The sequence below is a fragment of the Onychomys torridus genome, chromosome 19 (assembly GCF_903995425.1).
Source record: "Onychomys torridus chromosome 19, mOncTor1.1, whole genome shotgun sequence".
NCBI lineage: Eukaryota > Metazoa > Chordata > Mammalia > Rodentia > Cricetidae > Onychomys > Onychomys torridus.
In genome coordinates this window covers 47,722,891-47,745,648 of record NC_050461.1, presented here as the reverse complement: position 1 = coordinate 47,745,648, position 22,758 = coordinate 47,722,891, and the positions used below count along the sequence as shown (strand labels likewise).

The 22,758-nt window shown below is 43.3% G+C and overlaps 1 protein-coding gene across 1 annotated transcript in view; it reads right to left on the bottom strand.

Moving 5' to 3' along the window:
* Ccdc170 (coiled-coil domain containing 170) overlaps positions 1 to 22,530 on the bottom strand; it is a 78,429-nt gene extending 55,899 nt beyond the window's left edge. Inside the window, exon 1 of the mRNA XM_036168699.1 lies at positions 22,465 to 22,530. Coding sequence (XP_036024592.1) covers positions 22,465 to 22,530 — 66 coding nt within the window. The remainder of the gene's footprint in view (positions 1 to 22,464) is intronic.
* Positions 22,531 to 22,758: the final 228 nt, after the last annotated feature.

The window sequence follows — 22,758 nt, the reverse complement described above, 5'->3', positions numbered from 1 at the left end:
GGATCCAGACAATAAAAAATGAGAAAGCACCACTCTGGTCTCCCTGAATGTGGATGCAATGTGACTGGCTGCCCTGGGCATTTGCCACTATACCATCCTGGCCATGATGGACTGGACCCTCAAACTCTAAGCCAGAGTGAGCGACTCCTTCCTTAAGTTGCATTGGTCAAGTATCTTGAGACAGCAAAGACAAAAATAAGTAAAACAGATGTATGTCTCTACCCACCTCTGTGAGTTCTCAAGGCCCTATGGTCTTTGTGAAAGACATGCAATTTTTTTTGAAGGAATGTGAAAGAGGTCATAGCAAGGAGAATCTCATGGAATATCCCAGTGGCCTCAAAGGACACATGAGTAAAACCACCATGACCACCAGAGACTACTCCACCACCAACCACCAATGCTTGATCCACTCATGCACACACAAGTCGTCAAGCAGCCCTGAACTGGAAAACAAACGTTGCCATGACCTGTGTGTGGCAATCCACAAGATGCCAAACAGGACTTGTAGCTCCTGGACTCGTAACGACAGCTAGTGTTTGCAGTCACAACACAACCAAGGTGGCTAAATACTCCTGGGGAGACAGCAAAATAGGTTGAACAGAAGCTTTTGGTGCAGGGTCACATCCTGGAGGTCACATTCCACCGGCCTCATTCAGGATTCAGAAGGGCCTACTGACTCTCAACACCATAGCTGCCACATGAGGCCATGAGAGACTGAAGTGTCTTTGGGAGAGGTTTCAACGTTAGTGTACACAGCCCACCATTTAATAAAAATTTTACTAGGAGAATAACTTCTCCAATGGCTATGATCTCTTTCAAGAACAAAGCACATTTCACTGAGGAAGTGATGTAATTATCTCATTTAAGAAGTGCTATAATTATCTCATTGTTTTATACCTCCTTCTAATAAATGCAATGTGCCCACTGAATATAATATTAAGAGCCATATGAAACAGTTCAGAAATAGCCCTTTATCTTAGCAGGTCCTGATCTAAAGGAGCTCTGTACCAAAAGTATTAACATCTTCAAGTGTTCATGGGTGGACACAAATGTATTTCAGTTAAAAACAGGGGTATGGGTGCAAAGCACTCCATGTAAGAGAACTTGCCAAGCATGTATAAAGCCTTGATGTCAATCTCTTGCACTACCAAAGCACACAAACAAGCTGGCCCAACAGCTCAACTCTCCTCTATTTCCCCTTGAAAACTATTCACACATGTGCACAGAGACATGCATAGAGATAATTGTTGTTATGAGGTGATTTATAATAACAACAAAAGGGAAGAGGTTATTAAAGCATCGTAAACTCCTGTTCACATGACAGTTATTAAACAAAGGCCTTCCTGAACTGTAGAACCCCACAAAATGGGAAACAGGAGACAGATCTGCACATCAGAGCATTATATTGTCTCCAAGCGACATCACTGACCAAAACCAAGAAAGTATGGAGCCACAACCTGATGCTTGTGCTCATAAATCAAAAGGGAAAAAACTACTACTATGTATTTCCTATTAGTACATCTATGACAAATCAAAGTGAACCAAACACACATGCCTGGTAGTAATAATGACCTCCAGGAAGGACACCAATGTTGAACACAAGGTAAGAGCACAACAACTCAGTCTTACACCATTTGTATAGTTAAACGTAAGTTTTAAAATGCTGGCCAGAAATACTGTGATTCTTCTCATCTTCCCATATTTTCCAGGTCCATCACAAGACTGTGTATTACTTTCATCATTAGAATGCATGTCCTCTGTTGTTCCCCCCTTTGTTGAAAATATATTCTTCTCACATAATGTATCCTGACTACAGTTCTCTTCCCTCCTCTCCCGCCCACTTCTCCCCACCTCCTCTCCCCTCCCACGGGGATTCACTCCCTTTCTGCCTCACTGGAAAACAAATAGACTTCTAAGGGATGGTAATAAAAGATAACAAAATAAAATATAATAAGCTAAAGCAAAAACTCACCCATCGAAGTGGGACAAGACAAACAGAAGGAAAAGAGCCCAAGAGAGGGCACAAGAATCAAAGACCCACTCGCTCACACACTCAGGAGTCCCACACGAACACTAAACTGGAAGCCACAATGTATACCTGGTAGAGAGACCTGTGCAGGCCCTGTGCATGCTGCCTCAGTCTCCTCTGAGCTCATGTGGGCTTTGATCATGTTGAGTTAGGGGACCTTGTTTACATGGCGTCCTCCATCCCCCTTAAGTCGTTTTTAAAGGGTCAAGCAGAGCTAATCTGTACCAGCCTTCCTGTGCAGTCTCTCTATGAACCACAGAGACAAAGAGATAACTGTGACAGCACAGATTGGAACACGGGTGAGAGCTGATATTTCAGGAGGTTTCTTTTAATCAAGCCCTCCTGTAGTCCTCTTGGTTTTTTTTTTTTTTAATCCCTCAACTTTACCTATAAGTACTAAACAATCTTTTTTTTTTTCTATTCTATCCACAGTGGCAAAATTGAGGCCCCATCCATTTGTCCTCCCATGAGGACAATTGAAGCCATTAGGTACAACCCAGCTAGCATGAAGCAATTTTACATTAATTTTAGAGAGCCAAATACATATGATTTGATTCTGCCGCTGATACTATTATGATAATGAATGAAATTGCTTTCCGGAGGCTCATAGTTTTTGGGTTTTTTTTTTTTTTCAGAATAAAGGATAGTTTCGAAGTTCAGTGCCATAAAGCAAAGATGAGCTCACTCATAATTTAGTACACAATGTGCCCAATTATCTGACCTGTGGGCAGTGTCTGGGCCAGTCTTGCTACTACAGTGCCTAGCTATCTTATTATCCCATGGACAAAAATAGAAAGAAAAGAAGGAGAGGAGGAAAGTCACTGCCATATGGGACACCCAAAAGCTCTCAAGCTCACTTCATTCTCATCTCTGGTTCCCACAACCATTCTCCCCCTTGCTCCAGCATTACACCACACCATAATGTCCAACTGAATCACCACAGACTCTTCCATTATAGAATCTCAATCTCTCTCTCTCTCTCTCTCTCTCTCTCTCTCTCTCTCTCACACACACACACTCACACACACACACACACACACACACAGGTTTCCAGTGCTGCCTAGTGAATAACCCCTTCTAAGATATTCTTTTCTGCTGTCCATCTTCTCCTCACCCACTAGTTTCTTCCTTAATTCACAGCACATTGATCATCTTGAAAAACAAATTTTTCTACCTGATCACTCCTCCAGTCCACAGATGTCTATCTTTTTGATGTCGCAATATGACATTAACCTAAAATGTGTTGGACCACTCTTAGAACTGTACTGAGACAGGTAGACCATTGGCTGGAGGTTGGACATGGTAGTTCTCGTCAAATTTTGATGATCTGTCAGGACTCTCTCCTGAGTCTTCTGCTTTTCTCCTCTGCCTGCACTTGGCCTCTTGGCCTCATTCATGCCTAAGGGGGCAAAGTAATGGGTGGAGGACCTAAGAAAGCAGTCCAAGTATCTACAACTTAGCAGACACAGGCAAACTTCAGAAGATATTTCTGCACGAGTCCAAGGACTTCAAACAAAGCTGACCATGCTGTTTTTTATTATCTTCCCTTAGACTTATTTATTATTCACATAAAAGCCTTTCTAATTCAATACACCCACTGAAAAGAAAACACTATTTTTGAACAACCTTCATATTATTGCTCTGCTAAAGACATCATATGGTGAGCAGGAGCCATAGTTTATTGTAGAATAATCTTCTTGTATACTGTAAAGACATGTTGCTGTCATTGATTTAATAATGAGCTAAATGGCCAATAGCTAGTCAAGAAGAGGTTAGGTGGGATTTGTGGAGAGAGAGAGCATTGTGATGAAGAAGGACAGAGTCAACAGTAGACTCGGGGACAAGAAAGATGAACATGCCATGCTGAAGAAAGGTATGAGCCTTGTAGAAGAACATATAAAAGGAACATGGAAGCCAGGGGGGGTGGCACACACCTTTAATCCCAGCACTTGGAAGGCAGAGCCAGGCAGATCTCTGTGAGTTCAAGGCTAGCCTGGGCTACAGAGTGAGTTCCAGGAAAGGTGCAAAGCTACACAGAGAAACCCTGTCTTGAAAAAAAAAAAGTTCATTATGGGGCTGGAGAGATGGCTCAGAGGTTAAGAGCACTGCTTGCTCTTCCAAAGATCCTGAGTTCAATTCCCAGCACCCACATGGTGGCTCACAACCATCTGTAATGAGATCTGGCTCCCTCTTCTGGCCTGCAGGGATATGTGCAGACAGAACACTGTATACATAATAATAAATAAATAAATCTTTTTTTAAAAAGGAACATGGATTAATGTAAGTTGTAAGAGCCACTTAGTAACAAGCCTAAGCTATCAGCCACACATTTATAATTAATAATACGTCTCTGTATTATTTGGGAGCTGGCTGACTGGACAGAAAATTCCACCAACTAATAGATAAATGCCAATCTCTTTTGGTATTTGCTTTAAGAATAACTCCTGACGTGTTAGATAACAATACACCACTAATATCCACTGACCCAGGAGCTGTCCCCATTCTCAATGACTCTATAAGTAGGGGCTATCCTTAAAACACCACTTAAAACTGGGGAAAATAAGGTCCCAAAAGAAAATTACATTGGCAGATTTTTTAAAAGCCAATAGTAGGGAGATGGAGGGAGGTGAGAAAAGGAGGGAGGAAGAGGGGAGGGAGGAAGAGAGAGAAGAAAAACTATAGCTCTACATTTAAAAAATGAGTTCAATGTATACTCTGTGAATGGGTGTATAAAATGTGGCTGTCACTTTGGTGTATACTCTCTGCCCCACAGTCCTTCCAGTTCGACACAAGGCTTATCACTGTAATATTTGTTACAATAGGAAAGAGCAAACTTTTGTCTGTCCATAAGATGAGACTCTAGAAAGCAGTAAAAGCACCAAACTAACCCTAACAACAATCTATAAACTTTTGTCCTTATACCCACCGTTAAAAGTTATCTTCAACTCATCAAGGAAGCTTCTCTTGGCAACAATAGAGACCACGACAGAAAACCCCAACCAATCAAAATGTAGAGGTGTAGAATCCAGTCCCAATGGCTCTATCTACAAAACAGTCCTGCAGCTAAAGCTCAGAGAACATTGCAGAAGAGTGGGCAGAAAGAGTGTGAAGAACCAGAGTATCCTGAAGAGTGTGTCTCCTAGTGATGTCAGAAGCTCCACCTGTAAAGTCTCACTAACATGACTGCCCAAAGGTGAGCTGAACAAGGAGGACACCAGTGAACACTCTACACTGCTTGGGGAAGAGCCTATGAAGCCTCAACCAAACACAAAGAACTATAGGCAACTGAGGAAAGCAGGGAGCAGGAGAGGTGGCCTTCCCCAGGGAAGAGCACATCAATTCTTTGTCCACTGTCAACTGATCAGCTGTGAAAACATACACACAAGTAACATTATACAGACTGAACAGGTTATATTTACGAATATATATGTGTACATGCAATAACAATCAGTGAGAAACAGGACAGGGATTTGAAGGAGAATGTGGAGGCTATATGAGAGGGAGAAACGCTGTAATTATACTATAATCTCAAAAAAAATTTTTTTTAAAGAAAAAAAAAAAGAACCAATCAAATCTATGTGACAAACATAAGTAGATTTCAAAAGCATACATCTTTAAATAAAGTGAATTATGGAACAAAGCTAACAGTATCAGACCATCTATGTCTCTAAGATTTATTTGTTTTTATTTCATGTATATGGGTGTTTTGCCTGCATGTATGTCTGTGCACCCCTTGTGGCCCCTGGAAGCCAGAATGTTGGCTCCCTTGGAACTGAAGTTACAAATGGTTATGAGCTGCCATGTGGGTGCTGGGAATTCAACCCAGGATCTCTGGAAGGGTAGACAGTATTCTCAACAGCTGAGCCGTCTCTCCAGAATCCACTGCTGAGTTTTAAAAGTACATGCTAAACAAAATAGTAACTTCTCTAGGTACAAATGCATGCACAAAGTATTTTCAGCAGCCTAAAAGACACCCATGGGGTGGGGGTGGGGGGTCCTATGTGTTAATTACTGCTGAAGAGGTCAAGAGTAGAAATAATTTTCAAAGGGAACAATAGCAACTTTGGTAATGTCCATGATTCCTAAAGGAAAGCAATTAACTTTTATCTATCTATCAAAACACCACATGATTCCGTTAAACACGCACATTTTGTGGTTCTGTTCCAAATAGATCTAAACAAAGTGATGAACTTCCATACTAAAAACCTTAAGCAATAGCTGAAAGCATGTTTAGGAGTTTAAATTACCAAGTTCTCAGTTGTCACATACTAACCCCTAGAGACTGCAGAAGTTGTACGTTATGTGATCTCTGCTTGCTTGGGGTTTTAGGTCTGTCTTTGTCTGTGTGTATGCATGTGTGTGCATGCTCTTGTATATACAAGTGCTCATGTCGGTATGCATGTGTGTGTGTGTGTGTGTGTGTGTGTGTGTGTGTGTGTGTGAGTGCTGGAAATCCAAACTTGGGTCTTCATCTCTACACAGACAGCCCTTCACACATTGAGTCATATTCCTAATCTCCTGGATGTTGTGCTTTGTTTTGATCTCTTGGGTTTCAAAGTTTTCTTGAGGCATGGTCTTATGTAGCCCAGGCTAGTTTCAAACCCACTGCATAGCAGAAAATGACCTTGAACTTTGGATACTCCAGCTCTCTTCCACCTCCCAAGTGCTAGGATTCCAGGTGTGCGCTGCTGTGCCTGGCTTCTCTGTGAGCTCTGATTGGCTGCAGAGGAAACAAGAAACCCTGAACCTGAACCCTAGGGTGAGGGAAGATAAAGCAGAAGGGAGCGGCATGGAGCAGGGACAGTTTGAACTACTTACTTCTGAGGCAGGAAACTCTCCGCTGAGAGAGGAAACATAAATAGTGTGGCAGCCAAAATATGAGTGTCCCAGAAGCTTGAGCTTGAAACGGGAATTTAATGCTTTTCATTTTTTCCCCTTAACTGTAAAAGTTCTCCAATTAACAAAGGAAAAACCAGACGGGGTGGGGGGGGGGGGGCTTCCTAAATAACATCTGTGTAACCAAACCCCTGTTTTCTCTTCCAAACAAGCCCTTAGCGCCACCCAGGGAAACCTCCTGAAAACACTGTTGCTTCCCATTTGCCAGCAGCTGTTTCTTCTGGTAAGAGAAAAGTGTGACCTCCGGGACACACCATCTCCTGATGGCAACAAAGGCTCTCGGAGGCCCATTTGGAACACAAGAGAGTGTGGAAACCTTAAGAACATGGAAGCAAACATTCAAATAATTTTAAACCTTCCTATAAGAAATCATGCAAACCTGGGATCATTGAGCTGGCTGAGCCTGTAAGGATAAGTTAGTTTAACCCCTGGATCCACCCCCCAAATGTGGGCCATGGTACGTGCACACACACACACACACACACACACACACACACACACACACACATATGTAATAAAATTTTTAAATAATTTATGCAAAGGTACGAGAGTCACAATAAAGTATTTAGAACTTTTTTTGGTTTGTTTGTTTGTTTGTTTTTGAGACAGGGTTTCTCTGTGTAGCTTTGGAGCCTGTCCCGGAACTCACTATATAGACCAGGCTGGCCTCGAACTCACAGAGATCACCTGCCTCTGCCTCCCGAATGCTGGGATTAAAGGCGTGTGCCACCGCCGCCCAGCTTAGAATAATATTTTTATAGTCTGTTTCAGAATAAGTCAGATTCAAGGTGGATCTCAAACCCCATGCACTGTCATCGCTTAGCATGAGAGTGACAGGTGTCCCCACCACACCCTTTGGGGCAGAGGTGGTAGACGTCAGTTTAGGAAGGAACCACATGTTTCTGAAAGGTGGATCCACCTTAAGCTAGATCTACCTCCCTCCTCCTCAGGACCCACATCCGAATCTCCCCAGAAGCTCCAGTGAAGAGAATAAAGGCAGCTGTGGACTCAAAGGAGACAGCAGAGGCTATCCTCCTTAGTTGGTATTGTCAACTTGGTATAACCTAGAATCATCTGCAAAGACAGTGTGTGCCCAGATCCAGTTAGCCTACGGCCATATCTGTGAGGAATATATTCATTGTTAACAGATGGAGGAGGGCCAGCCCACTTTGGGGTTGTGATTCAGTTGTCTAAGAAAGCTGACTAAACTGAACATGTTAATCCCAGCACTCAGAAGACAGATGGGTTGATCTCTGTGAGTTCGAGGCCAGCCTGGTCTAAGTAGTGAGGTAGTCAGGCCAGTTGGGACAGAGATGTGCTATACCACCCAAGCTATAGCCCAGCCTCCGGTTTCCAAGATTCAAGTCATTTGGTGTGATTTCCTCATCACCTAACACTGGTTCCTGTTGAGATAATGTGGTAGTTTGAATGTAATTGGCTCATAGGGAACAGCACTATTAGGAGGTGTGACTTTGTTGGAGCAGGTGTGGCCTTGTTAGAGGAAGTATGTCACTGTGGGGGCAGGCTTTGAGGTCTCCCATGCTCAAGTGACACCCAGTGTCACAGCCCTCTTCCTGTTGCCAGCTGATCAAGATGTAGACTCTCAGTTCCTTCTCCAGCACCATGTCTGCCTGCATGCCACCATATTTCCCGACATGATGATAAAGGACTAAACCTCTAAGACTCTAAGCCACCCAATGAAATGTTTTCCTTTATAAGAGTTGCTGTGGTCACGGTGTCTCTTCAAAGCAACAGAAAACCTGAGACAGATAGCAAGGTGTGTTCTGTGAGGCAAGTGTGGCAGCCTCCTCTGACTAATATCAACTCACCAGGCCGGGCAGTGGTGGCGCACACCTGTAACCCCAGCACTCGGGAGGCAGAAGCAGGTGGATCTCTGTGAGTTCGAGGCCAGCCTGGTCTACCAAGTGAGTTCCAGGAAAGGCACAAAGCTACACAGAGAAACCCTGTCTAGAAAAAAACAAAAATAAAATAAAATAAAATAATAAATATCAATTCACCAAGCTCTCAAGCACCTGAGTTGAAGCACTTCAGCGTCAGGACTGAAATGGCTCTGCCAAAACCTCCCCCAGAAACAAGTGAAGACTGACCCGGTAGGAGGAATTCCTGTACACCCTTCCTTCCGTCTTCCTTTGTGCTGATCTTTCCAGGAAGCTCTGATCACAACTTCTTCAGTGTCTTTTTCTTTCCTGTCACTATGATAAAATCCCCCAACATAAGCAACTTCTATAAAGAAGAGGAGGACTGGAGCGACACTCAGCAGTGAGACCCTTGCCGTTCTTGCAGAAGCCCCAGGGTGAGCTCCCATCACCCACGTGTCAGCTCTCAACCATCTGTAACTCCAGTGACAGGGGATCTGACACGGTCTTCTGGTCTCTGTAGGCCCCAGGCATGCATGTGGTACATATACATGCATACAAGCAAACATGAACATAAAATATAAATTAATGGAGAAGGGAAGAGGAGGAGGATGACGTTTATTTTTAGCTCACTGTTCCAAGTACAGTCCATCATGGGTGGAGATGGGGGGCTCACGGCAGCAGGAATTTGAAGTTGCTGCTCACATTGCATCCACGGGAAGAAGAAGGGATGAATGCATGTGTACATGCTTGTTAATGCTCAGCTCTCGCTCTCCATTTTATATGGTCTAGAATTCCCTGCCCTGGGAATGGCCCTGCCAACAATTAAGATGATTCTTCTCACATCAATTAACCACACTAATCCCTTACAGGCTTGGCCAGAGGCCAACTGAACCAGATAACTCCCACAGGTATCCCTGGAGACCTGTCCCCTAGGAGGTTCTAGATCCTGTCAAGGTGACAATCACCAGGAACATCCTATAAAACCTTCCCAGGTAAACAAGGTAAGAAATAAACACCCCAAGCTCTACATAACACACTTCTCACTTAATCAGGATCCACATTTCCCTCATTTCTATTCTAATCCTCAATGGCTAGCCCAGTCTGCAGTCCACCATGGAGTGGGGCCATGGTGGAGGAGAATAATTCACGACATGGCAGCCAGGAAGTGTACCACCAAAGACTGCCTACACTAGGAAGCATTCTCTTTGTTCATGTCTAGTCTATAAAGCACCCTACACACACACCTGTAGGATGGAGTCACAGTCATCCAAGGCAGGTTTTCTCCCTCAGCTCATCCTCTTTGAAATGCCTTCATAGACATGCTGCAAAGTGCATTTTAGTAATCTTGAGGCATCTCACAGCCCAGTCAAGCTGAGATGCAGGATAAGTCATCACAGGTTTAAGTCCACCCTTTGTCAAATAAACACCTAAAATGTCTACTTGACCCCAATAGACACCATGAAATTCTACTCTAGGACCCACCAAAGGTTTATAACCATCTTCTACTACAAAATGCACTTAGTCCATCTCCAACGGTCCCCACAATCCTAGCAGTTCTAACCACCTACATAACAGTCCAGTGTAAAAGATGTATTTTAATTTATTCTTAGGAATAATTCCTGAAAAAGAAATGGCTGTGTGGAGGTCCTCTTTCCCCCTCGGCCTTCTGGCCACCAGGTCAAGAGGGGAAGAAGCAGAGGGGGTGACAGAAAGCTTTGGCGACCCATGAGCACAAGTGAAGACAGCCCTCTGGGAGACAGAGTTCAGTGAATTAGTTCAATTTTACTCCAGGGTATAAGGAATATATAGGACTGGGGAGGCTGGGGACAAACCCTAATTTACAATAACTCTCATGCTCCTATCACAGGGCTCAGTATGTGGCAGTGGGGTCCAATGGCAGAGCTCCTAACACAGGTCTTCTCTGCAGGGATCTGTGCCAAGGGTCAAGCTAAAGAAGAATCGGCATCTGGTTTAGAGAGAGCTTTCAGATAAGGCCCGTCCTCCAGGCCCAGGGACATTCTCCAGATAAGGGCGGGGGTAGAGGGCAGAAAGCTTTGCTGGAGGGAGGGAGGAAGCTCCACTTGGCCAAGCTTATTGAGAGAAGCTGCTAGGCCCTGCTGAGGCTTCGACCTCAGGCCTTCAGCAATGTCTGCTAAGATGGCTGTGTAATAAACATTTTAAGGATTTGGGTGCTTATCTCACATAAAAACAACACCAACTTACACTTGACCAACAAACTGAGATTCGTCATATGAAGGGTCATTATATTTGTTCTTATTCTTCTCTCATTAAGTACATCCGAACTGAAGTTTTCCCTCCCAGCCCTCCCCCAGGTCTCTCCCTCTCCATCCCATCCCTCCTCTGCCCCTCCCCAATCCACCCCTCCTCTGTCTCCCCTCAGCAAAGAAGAGGCCTCTCAGGACATCAACCAAACAAACACGGCATAACAAAGCTACAATAAGACCAAGAACATACCGTCCCACCATGGCTAGATGAGACACCCAGCAGGGGGTAAGGGTCCCACAAGTAGGCAAAAGAGTCAGAGGCAGTCCCTGCTCCCACTGTTAGGAACCTCACACCAAACTACTCAAACATAGTATATGCAGAGGATCTAGGTCAGACTCCTACAGGCTCTCTGATCTCTGTGAGCTCCCATGAGTCCCAGGCAGTTGATTCTGTGGGTCGTGTTCTCTCGGTGTCCCTGATGAAGGGTCACTATTTAGACACCAGCTTTTCATTATTTCTGAAGGCCTTTCAAAACGTCCTTTTCCAGGGCTAGGGAAAGCCCTCAGTGGGTAAAACGAATGCTACACAACCATGCAGAACTGAGTTCAAACCTGCAGAACCCACATACAGTTGGATACAGTGGCGAGTGTCTGTAATCTCCGCAGGAGAATGGGAGGCAGGAAAAAGAACCCCACAGCCGGCAAGCCTGGTTTGCACAACTGTAAAATGACAGAGAGATTGACCCTGACTCAAAGTGTAAAAGAAAGACCAAAACACTCAAGGTTGTCCTCTGATCTCCACACATATACCATGACATATATAAATCTACACACACACACACACACACACACACACACACACACACACACACACACACACACACACACACACACAGGCACACACACATCTTTAAAAAGATGTCTGGCCGGGCAGTGGTGGCTCATGCCTTTAATCCCAGCACTTGGGAGGCAGAGACAGGTGGATCTCTGTGAGTTCGAGGCCAGCCTGGTCTACAAAGCAAGTTCCAGGAAAGGTGCAAAGCTACACAGAGAAACCCTGTCTCGAAAAAGCACACACACAAAAAAAAGCCTGTATTCAATATTTGTTCCTTGAAGGACACAATTAGTGATCCTTTCTCAAGGAAAACATAAACTATGATTATACTAATTTTACTACATTCAGCCCTTACAATAATGTCACAAGACATGAGCAGCTTGGTCTTGCCCAAGGAGCCCACAGGGAGTGCACTGTAGAGCCTGATTTCAAGTCTACCTGCTCCTCGGATCCTTAAACCCATGATCTTACCCTGGGATCAACAAATAATTTTGCTTGTATCTTGCCAGGACTATGTTTATATAAAATGTACTACTGTGCATATCTGGTTTATCACCAAAACACATAAAAATATAAATGAAGATAGTATTTTTAAAATGTATTTTCTTCTTGAACTTTCCATAAGTCATGTGCTGTACCCTTCTGTACTCAAAACCCCATTGGAGAAGCCAACCCTGGCACACACTGTTTTATGTCTACACCATATCAGGGATCCCACAGAGGACACACCAAGTGTTAAATGCTGAAACCGAGCCTGGACTCAGCATAATGCAGTACAGCATTATTTAATCCTGGAGTGACCTTGTAATGCTGATGGTGTTGTCCACAATGTGTTAAAAGGAAATGAGGCTCTAAGAGGACAAGGAGGCATCAGCCTCCTTCCTTCCCTCAACCCTAACCCCCCATGTTCATTCTGCTCCAGCCACGGTGGCTCTTCATCCACTAAATAAGTGACCTCTGACCCTTCCACATAGATTAAGTTCTTGTGTTATCCCCTCACGTGGGGCCAACCTTTATCCTCTGTGTCATGACCACTGTGGCTATGATTTATCTGAATGACTATTTATACAACATCCATTTCCCCTGAGAGACTATTAACAAGAGAATGTCAGTTTTGTTCACTGCTGTTTTTTCCAGTAACTAGCCATCAGCAAATGTGTAGGGGATGAATGAATGAATGAATGAATGAGTGAGTGATCCATCCAAATGCAAACCAAGACTGCTTGACTCCAGAGCCCATATTCTCAATTGTTGTATTACTGTCCTATATCTGTCTGGTCAAAAGTTTAAAATAATCTCTTTTCAGAAAGTGAACTTGTCCCTAACCCCCAGTACTACTATTTGCTAGTCTGACTATTGGAATAATGGCTTGTATCCTATCTGTAATGTTAAGGGCTTTAATTTTAATTCATAACCCTCTTTCCAGTTACTGTCTAAAAGATGAGTTTTTTTTTTTTCTGTAAGTGCAGCAACGTACAGGTTGGATCTGGCCGATTTAGAAGTGTATATTTTAACTGAATATAGTTCTCAAACTGGACTCAAAGAAGTCATGGAAAAATTAATTGACTTCAGGGCCTATTTTCGGCATCTAGCACTATCTTTGCTTTGAAATTGGCTCTCTTTCCACAGGAGGCATTAGGTGCCTCTGTCTGGACAGATGATGACTGAATATTGGGGACATTGCCACTTAAGTGGCATGGAGGCAGCGGAAAGCCCTGTTGACAACTAGCTAGGTGGAAACTGTACATGGCTTTCCATTTTCCCTAGAAAAACTAAAAGAATAAGGTAGCTAAGACTCAAAGGACCACTGAATGGGAGTGTGGACCAGGTCGCTGACTGAACCCTCGGAAGTCAGGGCAGAGCCAAGAACTCAGGCAACAATGATGTCCATTGGGGCCGAGAAGAAAGACTTGGGGGTCACAAGGTCATGAAGACGGTTCCCTAATCTTCAGCCCCATGACAACATATTCATGATCATTTTCACCATCAGAAATTAGTCTAAGGGAGAAAGAGAAAACAATGGGGTAGGTTTCCTTGCACAGGAAAAGAGGTATATTTCCACTCCGGGTAATGTCTCCTGATAATAAATGAAGTCGTGACCAAAAGCTTCATTTTCCCCACCTAAACGACATCATCTCTAAAGTGTGTACATTCATGCATTTGTCTGCCCCAGTCTTTAGCCCTCGCCACAGACTTAGCCATCATCTGCTGACCACCTGAAGAAAACTCAGGTGAACAAAAGGGTCAGAGCAGCCATTGCCTGCAGTCCTGCAAGGCAGTGCACCAAGAATCTAGTCTGCTAAGGAAAGAAGTTCTCGGGGGCTGAGGCAATGGCTCAGTGGTTAAGAGCACTGACTGCTCTTTCAGAGGACCCAGGTTCAATTCCCAGCACCCACATGGCAGCTTACAACTCTCTATAGCTCCAGTTCCATTGACACTCATGGCAAAACACCAATGCACATAAAATAAAAGTAGAAAACATAAGAAAGAAAGAAAGAAAGAAAGAAAGAAAGAAAGAAAGAAAGAAAGAAAGAAAGAAAGAAAGAAAGAAAGAAAGATTCTGCAGTTAAAGATACAGCCCAGAATGTTGCCAAAGGCCTTTGCCCTGAATCAGATCTGCTGGGTGTAAGACCCAAGTACGTGAATAAGGATTCTAACTTCAGCAAAGGCTGGTCTGTCAGTCAACTCAGACTTACTATAACAAAATACCAGAGCCTGGACAACTTAAACCAAAAACATTTCTCATCCACAATTCAGAAGGCTTGGAAGCCTGAGACCAAGATTTTCTCAGTGAGAACACTCTCCCTAGCTTATAGGACCCTATCCTGTGTTCTCACACAACAAAGACAGGAGTCATTCATCTCAAGGCTTCCCTGTATGCACACCCCACGCTCTAGTCTATGAACACCCCACCCACACCATTGGGTGTGCTTCACTGCGTTTACCCCTCTGGATTCCTCCATGAATTAGTGTATTGACACTCACCATGCTTGACATCTCCCTTGTGCACACATCACTTATTACTAATTATTTGTCACTTAACCAAACTATAAACTCAATTGCCAGAAACAGTGCTTTCTACTCTATAACCTCATTTGCTGACTGGCATGTGTTGATGGGAATGTTTTGGTTTGGGTTTTGGTTTCTTACTTCATGATGAAAAAAAACTTCCAAGAATGATCCAATGAACTCAAGACTAGTTTAGACACAGTCGACAGTTATGAGAACAGTTGGCTGCATTTGATTTACCTCTTCGTGTGTGAGTGACGATTCTGATGGCTGAATTACTTCTGAACAATTTGCACACATGATGGCCAATTACCCCCAAGTCCTTCGACACATATTTCCCAAGAACAAGAACATTCCTCTTCACGTAATGTCAGATTCAAGACGTTTAACAAGGCCGCAGAATTACTCACCCATTCCGCTAGTAATGTTCTCTCAGAGCAACAGTGAATGCATGGCATGTGGCTGTCAAGTAGCCGTTTCTCAGCCTGTGCTTGTCTTTCATATCCTCAGTAATGGAATAAACTGTCATGGACTACTCACACGCATCCGTGGAACTGTCAGTCATGGAGAGACATTGCACATGTACAAACTGAGAAACATCAGTCAACAAACAACTCTTGTTTTTGTTGTTGTTAATCAACAACTTATGCCCTTGGCATTGATGCTGAGGTTACAATACGTTAACTTTCCTATGCCAAAAGCCACACTTTTGAAAACAATCTATTGCTGTTTGGTTTTGTTTGCAGGTATTTTGTGGGTGTTGCTGTTGTTGTTGTTGTTTTAAAGACAGAGTCTCACCAAGAAGACTCAAGCTGGCCTCAAATCATAGCAATCCTCCTGCTTCAGCATCCCAAATTCTTGGATTTCTGGCTGGAAATTCAGAATGTCTGGCTCAAACTACTCTTGAATATATACATTTGTAGGACAAATTGCTAAACGGTCTTATTAATAATTTAAAAAAACAAAAACAAAAACAAACAACCAGAGCCAGATATTGGGGTTAAAACCAAGAGATCCGAAAAGGGAAAAAAAAAGTCAGCCACATTTTCACCACTTGGAGATCCTCAGCCAAAGAGACCTACTTCCTGTATACCCATGCTATATGCCTTTCTGTGCTTCCATCACATTTCCTCTCTCCGCCAAGCTACAACACTCCCTCTTCCTGCCTAGTTCTGTCACTTCCTGTCTGTCTGTACAGACCTCCAGACCTTTATGGTTAGTGCTGGGATTAAAGGTATGTACCACCATGCCTGACTCTGTTCTCAGTGTGGCCTTAAACTCACAGAGGTCCAGACAGATCTCTGCCTTCTGAGTGATAGGATTAAAAGCATGTGCTACCATTGCCTGACCTCTGTGTTTATTATAGTGGTTGGCTTTTTTTTCTCTGATTCTCAGACAACTTTATTGGAGGACACAATACATCACCACATACATCTATCTCTTTCCCATCAACAGGTCTGCTGTTTCTAGGCACACTCCTTCCAGGTTACCTAGGACTCAGCCCATTGCCAAGTGGGTCTTGCCCTATACCCTACGAATCTCAGCTTATGACCCTGTCTGATTTTCTTTTCAAAGCCTTTGTCACGCTCTCAAATTCTGTTCTCTGTGGCTTAGTTTTTAAATAAACCTTTTTCTCTTACTCATATACGACTTTTGTGAGAGTGGACTTTAAGACAGGCCCTACGGTGGCTGCAGGAAGGTACTCCTGTGCCTTTGGTGTGTAACAGCATGCCTGAGACTGTAGCCCTGTGACTGGCTATTCCAACAACTCATTAGCAGAACCCCTGTGGTTCCCATTTCCTCCCAAGTTCTCACTTTTGCTAATCTAAACATTTAGGTTTCAACATCAAGACCTCCTATCAGAAATCCTACTATCACATTGTTGACCCCAAATCAAAGATATTCATAAAAATACCCTAATCACCCTCGGGTCTTAAAAATCTTGCCTTTATCACTAATGCTGAGGTTACCACATGTTGACCTTCCTCTGCCAAAAGCCACATTTCTGAAAATGAATCTCCATGGGGAAGGTTTGAGAAGAAAAATATAAAGGAAAATTCAACGAGAAGAAAATCATTTGGGTTACTCAGAACTATAAAGCAGGTATTTATTTTATGAACTAATATCCTCCCTGCTGCCCTAAATAGATATTTATTTAGATATTTATTTATTCCATTTGATTATTTTATAAGCAACCTTTAGTTATTCAAGCAATATATATCTTGATACTGAAACTGTAGCCAGTGGGGCTGGCATATCAGTAACTCAAAGAGTGAAGTATCCTCATCCACTCCAGCAAGGCCTTTGAACTTCCCTACCCTGAGATCAAAGCTGCCAACACACCAGTTTCAAAGGAGAAGATAAACTAGAAGTAAAACAAAGAAAGAAGGAAAACCTTGAGCAAAAGAACATGCCATAAAAAAAAATTCCTGGTGTACCCAGTGTGGCTCCCTCATACAGTTTTTAAAAAATTAGTCCTTGAACATGAGGGGGAAAATGTAAGTTCTTATAAATTCATCAATTTAATCCAAACCAAGAAGCATTCACTACTGTTTGAAATGCCTCTACATTCTATTTGCTGACACTAAGTAAAGACGATCTCTTTAAAGGATATTATGGGGGAAAAATGATTCTCTCTCTGGTGTTCAAAAAAGTCCTGCCCATTCTTTGAAGGTGCTATCTCACACTAAATTCTGAAGCCAGAAGTTTTTATCTTGCACTCCATTCTGAAGCCAGGTGGCCAGGAAAGAGGAGCCAGGAGAAGATGAACGATATAATAAAAACCTCCAAGTCAAAGTGTAAATGAGCAAACCTGTCATCATTATTCATTTATCTCTTAGGTATTTTACTCTGAAATGACTTAGGATTCTGGAAATGTTGCAAAACCTGAACAAAGACTTTTTGATCAAAGACATCTTCCCCCTGCCTCCCCAGAAAACCACTTGTGCACATTTATCAACACTAAGAACTCCGAGTGTCACAATATTACTGCTCTGCAGGCCTTGTTCCAGTCTTACAGTTTTTGCAGTAAGAGCCCTTTCCCAACCAGGAGCCAAGGCAGGCTTCCATATTACCATTGGTGTTCATACCCCCCTCATTCTTCCCTCGCTGCCTCAACACTTTGGAAGGGTACTGGCCAGGATTTTGCAGAATTCCTTTTAAAGCTGGGTTATCTAACTTTCTCAAATGATTTGATAGTTTTCCTTCGCTCATAATAGTATAAAGTTCTCATTTCATTCAGTCCCTACCAATAAAGTACTTCTAGGCTTAGGTCTAATTATTTCATAGTCTAAGGATTCATTCACACACACACACACACACACACACACACACCACTTTAGGCACAGGGGCAAAAACATCTTGATAACTTTATTTCATAGGGATTGCAACATAGCAATAAAACGTTAAGGTGAAGAAATAATACAGATTAGGAAGGAGCAGCTTCAAGATTGACAGCAACCCACATAAGTAAAGATAGTCAAAGGCCCAAATTATTGTTCGGGGCTTTGTGTTTGTCTGTTTATTGAGAACTTTATATATGTGCATCAAGTATTTTCATCAAACCCATCTCCTTTTCCCTCCTCTCCAATTCCTCTCCCAGCCTTCCACTATTTTACACATGTTTATTCTCACAATAATTTAATTAAATCTGAATTTTAGCCCTTTAACGCCTCCCCACTAAACTCTTGACTGGTTGATCCACCTTACCCTAACTGAGGTCTGCTGAAAGTGTTCTAGGGCCAATGAGATGACTCAGGGAGTTAAGGTACTAACTGTGAAGCCTGATTCCAGTCACTGAGACAGCCATAGTAAAGAGAGAGAGCTGGCTCTGACAAGTAATCCTCTGGCTTCCATACACACACACACACACACACACACACACACACACACACACACACACACACACCTCTCTCTCTCTCTCTCTCTCTCTCTCTCTCTCTCTCTCTCTCCCTCCCTCCCTCCCTCTCTCTCTCCCTCCCTCTCTCTCTCCCTCCCTCCCACATACACATTCACACACACGCACACAATAAATGCTCAATTTTTAAAGGAAGGACATGTGCTACCTCATGTAGATTTGTCTGTTCATCCTAACAGATCTACCAGGTTTTCAAATGAGGCTACACTGCTTCCTACATACACACTTTGAACTATTACAATTTCCCAGCGAATGAAATCTTTATTATCTTAGGATATCAATTTTTATCATCACCTCAAGTGATGTCTTTTTCCCTTAACATATATGGTTGTTTGGTTCCTTATGTGCCCGGGTCCTCTGTACCAATAACCAGCGCTCTTAACCACTGAGCCATCTCTCCAGCCCCTGTGACGCCCAGAGGAAAGAGACTTGGAGTCATAATTTTCATTCAGAGCCTCTAAATGAGTAAAAACAGCAATATCACAAGATAGCCTGAAAGCTACCATTAGTTTGTGGCCCTGACAAGAAATCAAAACACTTTTCAGAAAATCCCCACTTTATAGCTTTTGCTGATTGTTGACGCTGCCCCATCCTTGGGTGGTGCTTTCACACCCAAGGATGTCGCAAGTGCATGAGGACTCCCATGCTCATGAATTCTCCAACGCATGGCGCCCTCCTCCCTGCCTGAGAAGCTTGGGTCAGTTCCAACACCGCCCACAGCTCTCACATTGTCTAGCCTCGGGAAGCTCTTCTGGTGGGTGATTTGATTTCGGTAAATTCAACTGAGGAAAATCTTAGCATGAAATCTGCCTCCTGAAGTGACACCAGAGAAGGAATATCCCTGTCATGACTCCAGTTCCCTTGACCACAAACTCTAACTCTCCAGGAAAAACAAGAACTCATTTCTAGCTTCAGTTACACTCTCGGATCCTCAAGAAATCCATTGTTGAGGTGGCGACAGAGGTACTGGTTGAAATACCAATGATGGCTATAGCAGAAGAGACCCTAATGGTTAATTTTAGTTAGTGTCATAGCAGACAGTCTGTTAAGTGCCCTGCACACATTGACTATGAAATCCCCAAAAGACACTACATGGTATTATGAGCTCTCTCTCTCTCTCTCTCTCTCTCTCTCTCTCTCTCTCTCTCTCTCTCTCTCTGTGTGTGTGTGTGTGTGTGTGTGTGTGTGTGTGTGTAGTGATTTGGAAGAGAAATGCCCCCCCAAAGGCTTCCATATTTGAACACTTGGTCTCCCATTGATGGCACTGTTTGGGGGAGAGTATGGAAACTTTAGGGAGTGGAGCCTTGTTGGAAGAAGCATGTCACTGGGCAGGCTTTGAGAATTCACTTCCAGTTTGCTCTTTCTACTTTCTGAGTATGTTTGAAGGTGTGATCTCTCAGCTCCTGCCTGGCTCCAGCTGCCTGCTGCCATACAGGGGCATGCATGGACTCTCCCTCTGGAACTAAAAGTCCAAATAAACTCCTTCTTCCATAAGCCATTTTTGGTCATGATATTGTATCATAGCAAAAAGGGTAACATTAATACATCTTCTTTCTGGTGAGAACATTCAAGTTCTAAAGTCCTAAAGAATTTTTGATGAAAATATTCTGGAGAAGTAGAATAATCCAGATTGCTTGAGCCCTACTTTTATTGCAAACCTGGTGTCTCAGTCCCTTGGATATGTACACTATCTGAAAGGGACCTCTTATCCATGCTCTGTATTTTAATCCATTTTCCAGCGCAGCACAGCAGGAAATGCATAAAACTTTCAGAAGACAGTTAAGTCTTTGTTGCGTCTTTTGTCAACTGAGCAACCCAACTATATAATTTGAAACATCCTCATTATCTACCTAAGATCATCTCAGATGAAATATTTTATAAATTCAAATTCTAATGGTAATAAATTCTGGCTTTTCTCTTTCCACTCTTCTCAATAAAGTCTATTTCTTCCAAGCCAGCTCAAATATCAAGTGTAGCAAAAATTCTCCTTTATAGTAGGTAGGGGCTTATCCTAAAAGATAATTACACAATTATGATGATTATGATGATTAAACGTGTATGAATGTGTTGCCAAGTATATGTGTATGTGCACATGCGCAAGCCTGGAGCCCGTGGGAAGTCAGAGGAGGGTGGTGGGTCCAATGGAACTAGAGGAACAGATAATTTGAGCCACCATATCAATGTCAGGTCAGTATATGGTCTAAACCACTGAGCAATCTTCCCAGCCCCTATAATTGTTTACTTATCACTAAGGGGAATTTTACAGTTGAAGCATCTGGTAGACATAGTCCCTGTTATTGGGGACATCAATAATGGTCATGCTGATATTTCATAGCTCCTGAAGTAATATACCAAGACACAATATCTCCTAATGTAGTCTCTTACCAATAATCAGCTCATGGGGAGTCAGAGTTGCAAAAAGCTGAGGAACTGGTTCAAATTTAAAGACACTAAACACAATGCATGTTGGGGATGGAGTAAAATATTTTATATTTGGGATGATTGCCAAAATTTAGCAGATAATATACATTAGACAATATGATTATAATAATGCTAAATATTCTGAATTTGTGCTTTGGTGAATTCCCTTATTCTTACAAGAACGTATTTGGAGGTAGATCTGTAATTTAAATTGAATGGGCTTGCTAAAAATATATTAATAACAAAAGTATTACATAACTTATATATGATTCAACCATCTTAATTCAGAGAACAAACACAACATTAAGATAAAATGTAATACCAAATACAAAATTGTCTGAAGAAAAATTAGATGTATTTGTATATCATGCATGATGTTGGTTCCCCACAATATGTGAAGAATCAGAGAAGTGGGGTGAGAGTCAAGTGTGCTAAATGACTGAATTCTGATAGCATGTTAGAGAACACAACCTATGGGGTTTTGGGGGAGTTTGGTTTTGGGTTTTTTTTTCCTTCCTAGACAGGGTTTCTCTGTGTAGTTTTGGTGCCTGTCCTGGATCTCTCTCTGTAGCCCAGGCTGGCCTTGAGCTCAGAGATCCACCTGCCTCGGCCTCCCGAGTGCTGGAATTAAAGGCGTGTGCCACCACCGCCCAGCTCCAACCCATGTTTTTAATCTAATTTTGCCCAGAGTATGTACATGGTGGGTGTGTCCTGAGGACACCTCCTAGGTTAGAGATTTATTCTGAAAGCAGCATGTGTGTACACACACACACACACACACACACACACACACACACACACAATTTCCGAGGAGGACCCCAGGCAGGTTCAGAACTTTCCCTTTCCTGTTTGGGAGTGTGACACCTCTAAGTCCCCAATGCCTAGGAGTAATGAGTAAATAGTTCCAACCAAACACTCTTTGGGGACCTTTTAGCAGCCTACAGGCTGGAGCCTTGTGAGGCCCAGGACTAATCCTGCCACCACTAGGTTAATGGAAAATTCAGTTCGTTGAAGCAATACCTTCGTTGTTGTTGTTGTTGTTGTTGTTGGGGATAGGGTGGGGGAAGAACCTCCAGAAGAGGCTACTCTGGAGAAGTCAGTCAATTTCAGTGGTCAGAGGGGCCGCGTGGCACCACCTCAAGCCATTCCTGACCACTTCCCCTGTAGGAGCTGAGCTGCTCCAATCCCACCCAGGACACCGTGCAAACCGGAGACTCCCTGCCCCTCCCAGGAATCAGCAGCTGGAACTCTACCTCGGCAGGTGAGGCGTCGCAGGGGCGCTCCAGGCTCCCGGAGCCCAAGGAGTAGCTGTGGTTCATGTTGGCTCGCCCCCGAGATGCTGCTGGGACCCAGGAAGCAGAGTGCTGCAGAGCACGGAGCCAGAGACACCCTTGTGTCTCCTGGGGCAACAAGTAAACAGAACCAGGAGGCCAGGAGGCGGCGCCTGTTGCCTGCACTAGCCAGTGGCCAAAGCCACCACAGGGACCCGCAGGCCACAATGCAATTATCCCTTAGGAATCGGTCCTCCTAGCTGTCAAAGACATTTA